Source organism: Leptodactylus fuscus, chromosome 4, assembly GCF_031893055.1.
Source record: "Leptodactylus fuscus isolate aLepFus1 chromosome 4, aLepFus1.hap2, whole genome shotgun sequence".
Taxonomy (NCBI): domain Eukaryota; kingdom Metazoa; phylum Chordata; class Amphibia; order Anura; family Leptodactylidae; genus Leptodactylus; species Leptodactylus fuscus.
This window is the reverse complement of record NC_134268.1, coordinates 43,540,829-43,548,453: the sequence shown is the minus strand read 5'-3', so window position 1 is coordinate 43,548,453 and position 7,625 is coordinate 43,540,829. Positions and strand designations below refer to the sequence as shown.

General features: G+C 42.9%; 1 protein-coding gene across 1 annotated transcript in view; it reads right to left on the bottom strand.

Moving 5' to 3' along the window:
• Window positions 1–230: 230 nt before the first annotated feature.
• ZNF704 (zinc finger protein 704) overlaps window positions 231–7,625 on the bottom strand; it is a 74,340-nt gene continuing 66,945 nt past the window's right edge. Inside the window, exons 7-8 of the mRNA XM_075272120.1 lie at window positions 1,607–1,698; window positions 231–395 (exon numbers count right to left, since the gene is read on the bottom strand). Of these exons, the coding sequence (XP_075128221.1) occupies window positions 284–395; window positions 1,607–1,698 (204 nt within the window). The 3' untranslated portion in view covers window positions 231–283. The remainder of the gene's footprint in view (window positions 396–1,606; window positions 1,699–7,625) is intronic.

The window sequence follows — 7,625 nt, the reverse complement described above, 5'->3', positions numbered from 1 at the left end:
AAAGGAAAGAGTTATGTTGTTTTGTATAAAAAGTCTTCAGTAACTTTTTTGCTAGAAATGTGTGAAGGAATTCATGTATATTTGTAGAAAACGGGAGAAGTGCAGAGCCCATAAATCATCATGCAATCTTAGACTGTGCATCCCCCGTATTATCAATATGTCACCTCTATAAGAGCCCATATCTTCCCTGATGATGCAGGGACTCTGGTTGGGCTTAATCTAGACCATGTACATTACGCCGTGAGCGCAGTTCATTCTGCTGCGGGTGAGATCGGAGCTGCCTTCAGTCAGGAAACCTCTGACAAGCTTTTTTCCAGCGGCAGGCTGTGCACCACTTGTCTCTGTTCTCCATTCCGTAAACTTTGCGGCATTTCTTGCCTTCACCACGTGGCTTTCTGATAAGGAATTTAGAGAACATGTTTTATTTTTAAGTGTGCATCAATGGGCGCACAGAAATTATGAGAACATTGGCCTAAGGTTTTGAGTTTGTATGTTCTCCCCATGTCTGAGTGGGTTTCCTCCCACATGCCAAAAATATGCCAATAGGTAAATTGGTTCCCCTATAAACAACCGCCTTTATAGCAACCACTATCTCCCCTACTCCACAATGCTCCCAGCCAGTGGCGTAACTAGGAATGGAGGGGCCCCGTGGCGAACTTTTGACATGCCCCCCCGACCAATGCGCCCCCCCCTACATTCATGCGCTCACTATTATACCCCATATTGGCCCCTGCACACCACATTATTATGCCCCATTGTGGACACCCATGAACAATTATTATACTCTGGAGTCTTTTTAGACCCCAGAGTATAATCGGAGACTCAGGAGGGATACAAACATAAAAAACACTGTTACTTACCTATCCCCGGCTCCGCTGCACTTCCTGCTGATGGCGGCCATCTTCAATGATGTCCAGGACATCACGTGACCCAGGGGGCCTGTGTTGCACACATAAGGACACAGGTCCCGGTCATGTAATGTAAGGGAGGTCACAGAAGTAAGCCCGAAGGCTGCTTGGAGCCCGTTAGAGGTAAGTAACAATGTTTTTTATGTTCTCTTACCTCTCCCAGGCCTCCAATCATTATACTCGGGGGTCTGAAAAGACCACAGAGTATAATAATAGTGTTGGTAGGGGCCCAAGGCGTCACCTACCCATCCCAGCCCCTGCCAGGATCGGTAAGTAAATAGGGCCTGTTACCAGCTGGAGTAACTCCAGCCAGCCATGGCCTATAAGAAAAAAAATCCTGCAGCGGTAGCGGCTGTTGTCGGGCCCCTAATGCCCCAGGCCCTGTGGCAGCCGCTACCCCTGCTACCCCGGTAGTTACGCCACTGCTCCCAGCACTTAAAAATTACCAGGAGCCACATTGTCCCGGAAAGTCGGAACTTCAGAGATCTAAAATTAGCTGGCCATCAATATTAGAAAGATGGATAACCCCTTCAAACAATGAACATCAGTAGACTGTTGAGGACCAGTAAACTTTGTTTGTTTTTTTCTTAAACTATTTATATTTTTTGTGATTTTATTGTGACCCAATTCAGTTTATTTTTATAGAAAAATATAAACAGTGTAAAAATGTAATAAGTTTTCATGAGCTTATTTCTCACCTTCCTACCATACCAGCTTTAGGAGGTGAAGATCTCACTGTATGAACTGATGGTATGTATTCGTCAGAGTTATTATTGCAAGGAAGACAGACCTGAAAAACATGACAAATGACACCGTCGCATTAATACCATTAGCACATTAGATAAGACTTCAATTATTTTGTAAGAAGGAGGATTGTTATTTTTAACAAGAAAAGTTGGCAGCCGTACGTTCGAGGTGGCAGTATTGAAAGTTGTTGAGATTCACTCATGAAATAGCAAGGCTATCTGGAATAGTAATACAATAATATATAAGCGGTAATGGCACTGCAGTGACTAGTCTACTTCTTGGCCTAACCAACATCCACTTTTTCATTGTGGATTTTGGAGAGATTCTGTGCTGAGATCCACATCAGAAACATCTCTATCAAAGTCCTATTGTTTTCAATGTGATTCGGTGACTAAAGTGTCCTGCCGTATCTTGATTTTCAGTCCAGAAATCACGCTAAAAATCAAATCCTATAGAGCTAAAATCCTGTGCCTAAAAATGTGTAAAAAAAAATTGTGTAATTTTTTGACGTATCTTCCGCACCAGTTTTTATTTGGCCAACAAAAACTCAGTGTGAATACAAAAAAAGAAATGTCAATTTCTTACACATTCATCTGAGAATTCTTATTATCAAATTGATTCCACTTCTTATTTTCTCAAGCAGTCTAAAGTAGGCTATATTCATTAAATATACCGTGTATCGGCTGAACCTGCCAATGGATTAGGCAAGACGTGTATGGGGGGTCGCCCGAGTCTTCCATGATGACAGTGATAAAGGTTGGCTAGTTGGATTTCATCTGCTAGATCCTTTTGTTCTCCGGAAGACAAGTTACCATTGGAAGTGTCCGACAGTGGACAGGGTGTTAGGTCAGGGCAACAAAGTGAGAACGCGGTGCAGAATTTCTACAAGGACATTCTATCACGTGTGCTGCAGAAGGGTTGGGGCCTCACATAATATAACCACTGCGTTTTACACTACCTTGAAAGTCGGATTCCAGCTAATCCCATCTACACGTTGCAGAAAAAAAATTGCAACAGAAATGTTCCGATTTCAAAAACAATTGCATTGTTGCAAATCACAGCACATCAATTATACCTATGGAAACCCTGACGTATTCCATATCGTTATAATAGGGACAGAAAGTCAGAAGATGTAAACTCTGCAGACTTTCTATGAAAAACGCTACGGGGTTGATGCGATCCCGCTTCGTTTTTTTGGCTATGGCTCGCTTACATGGGGCTTTAGCTTTATATAGGGAGATTTTTAGTGGAGCTCACTTGCATGTTTCTCTTGACTGCAAAGATTGAAATCAGCGGGTAAACTCACAGCAATAATTGATATTGATATGCCAGGCGTTTAATAACCGCAGTACAAGTCACTTTGCATTGCGAGTTTTAGTAACAGCATGTGAGTAAGGTTTATTAAATCTCGTTCACAATGCTGCTTTTGTAGATCACCGTGGTTTAGCCACCGGCGAGTATGCATTGGCTAACCCGCTGTGATCACATACTGGGTAGCTCTGTCCAATGTCTTGTAATAAATATTATTTGACAACCTGAAACAATAAAGCGTAAAAAAAAAAATTTGCAAAAAATCAGACGGATACTTTTTCATGGCGAAAATCCTTATTTTGGGGATAGTCTCACAGATCTGCCAGACTGGTATCATTAGATGTTAGGCCATATATCTTTTTTTAATTGGCAAATTCTTTGTTTTAGCTGGCGTACATGGGGCTCAACAGCTGTGAACACTTGTAGATAAACTAAAGGGATTAATGTAGTATAATGAAATGGTAATAATGACAGCCGCATTGTCTTCTCCACAAAGTCACCAATTATATTCATGAAATATCCAAACAATTAACAATTCAGAGACTCAACCAAGTGACTGGTTAATAAGTAGTGTGCTGCGCAGATGTGCGTCTACTGCCACGTCTAATATTATAATGGCCTACAATGGCTTTACAAGACTGTCGACAAAAGGCCTGTACCATTACATTACGACCCAATGAAAGACAGCACAAGACCCTGCACTCAATACTTTATATAAAGCACTTCAATGCCACAGTTAAATGTATTAGTCATGGCTTATTTAAAATACCGTATTTTCCAGACTATAAGGCGCACATAAAATACTTTGATTTCCTCAGAAATCGAAAGTGCGCCTTATAGTCCGGTGCGCCTTATATAAGGCTTGAAGCGGCGGCACGCGAGGAGTTAAGCGGCGGCACGCAAGGAGTCAAGCGGCGGCCGCCGGCAAAGTCTGCATGCCGCTTCCATACATTGCAATGGGAGCGCGCTATTCAAATAGTATTCGTTCATCTCTAACTATTTGAATAGCGCGCTCTCATTGTAATGTATGGAAGCGGCATGCAGACTTTGCCGGCGGCCGCTGCTTAAAGAGATTCTACTAGAGATGAGCGAGTACTGTTCAGATCAGCCGATCCGAACAGTACTCGCTCAACTCTAGATTCTACCATTAAAAGAACCTCTTCCCCCTAACCACGTCGGAATAGCCTTAAAAGACTATTCGTCTCTTACCTTTCCCATAGCCAGCGCCGCCTTCTCCCTGAGCTGTGTTCGCGCCTTCCGTGTCGTCTTCTTTGGGCCTCATGGATGACGCATGTGCAGTCGGCTCTGGCTGCGAGAGCCTGTTAGAGCCGACTGCGCATGCGTCATCCATGAGGCCCAAAGAAGACAGAGACGGAGCTGCGGAAGAAGGCGGCGCTGGCTATGGTAAAAAGGTAAGGAGATTATTCCGACGTGATCAAGAAGGAAGTTCTTTAACTCCTCGTGTGCCGAGCGCTTCCATTCATTTCAATGGAAGCGTACCATTGAAATGAATAGAAGCGGCTGGCACGCGGGGGGTTAAGCGGCCGCCGGCAAAGTTTGCCGGCCGCCGCTTTCAATCATATAAGGCGCACCGGACAGCGCTGCGCCTTGTAGTCCGGTGCGCCTTATATATGGACCTAGGCAGGACTATAAGGCGCTCATGGGTAATGCGCCTTATAGTCCGGTGCGCCTTATAGTCCGCAAAATACGGTATTTTTGCGTTGGATTCTCTGAATAATTTTTTGCTGAAATATCTATTCTGTCCTAAATGTAACAGCCGGACTCACTCAATTTCTAACAAACCATTACACAGATTCACCTCCTTATATCTCTTTCTTCGCCACTGTCTACCGCCATAACCGTCCTCTCCGTTCTGCCAATGACCTTAGACTTTTTTCCTCTCTTAGGCTGAGGCCCCACATTACGGAAACGCAGCTTTTTTTGTTGCAGATTTTGCTGCGTTTTTTTGAGCCAGAGTGGGTTGAACAGAAGAGAGCACTATGAGGGCCCCTTCAAACGGCGTAAGCGCTCGGCTCATTCTGAGCCGTACACGCAAGCGCTTCTAAACACTTCCCATTCACTTCAATGGGAGCGTGCGTAAAGCCGGCTTTACGAGTGCTCCCATTGAAGTGAATGGGAAGTGTTTAGAAGCGCGTGTACTGCTCGGAATGAGCCGAGCATTTACGCCGTGTGAAGGGGCCCTAAGAGCTTTCTATATATTTTGCATTCCTTTTGTAGTCTTTCCTAGGTTTGGCTCAAAAAACTGCAGCAAAACCTGCAACAAAAAAAGCTGCGTTTCTGCTATGTGGGGCCTCAGCCTAAGTTGAACATCCCAGTCCCGTTTCCAAGGCTTATCTGGAGCTGCACCGATACTCTGGCATGCTTTACCCAGACAATCAGATCACGGTTATATGCACAATGACTGAGATACAAAACAGCAAACGGAAAACTTCCATTTTTCACGGCCGTCTTGTCTCTTTGAGGCAACCATTTTTCATAGAGTACTTGTTTATTTTGCTGTATGATGGGATCCATGAAAACGGATGAAAATACGACATGGTCAATTTTTTTTTGACAGTCCAAGAGAACATCAAAATAATGGTAATGAGAATAGCGCCATTCGTTGAGAGTGAAAGTCATGCTGCCGTGCAACGTCTGTTAAAAAACCAAACGTTGCATGGCCAGTTTTCACCGTCATGTTAATGTAGCCTAATACCCAACTACGGCAGCTTCCAAAATACTATAAAATCCCATGTGTTTAGGCTGCTTGTCACATGATCTGATCACAGTGTACTACATCTCCGCACACTACACTAACATTTCTTATCCTAACCTATATTTCGTAGTCTATTCCTCAGATCCTGTTCCCTCCTTCTAGAAGCTACCCTGCACTCCATGCACTTAGTATCTGTATATTCATTGCTCATAAAGCTTCAGTTATATGATGGCTGGACCATTGTACCAAACAAGTCCTCTGACCTCTTGTAAGATTGTAAGCTCCCGCGAGCAGGGCCCTCACTCCTATGTTTAATTCTTTGTCACATTGTAAATACTGTATGTTTATGGACCTTCATGTGTAAAGTGCTGCGGAATATGTTGGCGCTACATAAATATATTTTTTTTATTGAAGTCATATGATGACCATGTTGTAAAATATTACTTTAACTTTTTGCAGTTGTGTTATTTAGGCTGGGGCTACACCGTCACTTTGACACCATGATTTACGGTTGCAATGCCACACTTTTTGAATTGCAACTAATCATAGTGAATGTGATCATGTTGAAATCTATCAGGTTTGAACTTCCACAAATGTGGGGACCTTGTTGCAACGCTACCATATTCACTATCTGTGGTTGACATTTAGCAGTGTGACATTGTGTATGGTATACAGGCGTTTGAATTTAAGAAAGAGAAAATGAGGGTGGGGGAGGGTCACTTCAAACACTTATATCTTGGGCATTATAAAACTTAGAAACTTGTTTCTGGTATTGTATGCAAGAGAAGATTCTCATTCTCATTCACACTATCGCTGGGGTTAGTAGTGTCCATTGCTATTGCCCGTTACAAAATTTAGCAATGGACATAAGCTGAACAGTCACAAATCAGTTAAAATTTCCATTGATTTAATTCCATTCACTATATTTGACACATGTCCATTTTTTTTTGCATACAAAAATTCCGACATACAGGACTTTTGTGACCCTGAAAAAAAACTGCTTCATGGCGGACGTCAAGTGTCCATTATTATTATTTTTTTCTGTGCATGCTCAGAAAGCAGAAACCAAAAAAAGCAAAAAACAGACAGTATAAAAACATCAAATGGATCAGTTAAAAAAAACCGGACACATGAACATCAGTTGGTGTCTGTTAATGTCTGTTATGATAGGTGTCCGCCTTTTTTTTTTATCGGACAGTATCAGAACGGACATCCAACAGTAATGTGAATCCACCCTAATGTACAGTGTTATTTCCAGAGATCATTAGCTGAAAACACAGTAAGGAATGGGATATTTATCAACATCTGCTGAGAATCTTCTTTTCCAGACGACACCAGAGGTAAGGTTCTACTGTATGTTTTATAATACCGGAGATATATCTGTTCAAAGTGACCCTCCCCTACCGTCATTTTCTCCACATTTCACACAAGACTATAAACAGCTATCAATAGAGAAATGAGGAGAAAAAAATGCCTGATTTCAAGGGGGCCAAAGTTTGTAAATAAAGTATATTATAAAATATATTAATGACAGAAATACTGCCAGAAAATCAAATGTTGTTTGAAAGTTTACAAAGTCTTTAAAGAGGACCTTTCACCATCTGGGGCACACGTGGTTTAATACGATGCTAGAAAGCCAACAGTGCACTGAATTCAGCGTACTGTCGGCTTTCATGTTCTGTGCCCTCGGTGAAGAGTTATCGGTGCTGGTACCATAGCTCTTCACTGTCAGAAAGGCGTTTCTGACAGTCAGGAACGTTCTTCCTCACAGAAGCGTCTATAGCGCTGTACTGTGAGAGCGGGGAGGAAAGCCTCCACTTCCCCGATAGTACTCGTCTGTAGACAAGTACTGGGGGGGGGGGGGGGCGTTCCTGAGGTGTCATCGCTGGGCAGTAAGCCATGCCCGCTCTCACAGTACAGCGCTATAGATGCTGCTGTGAGGA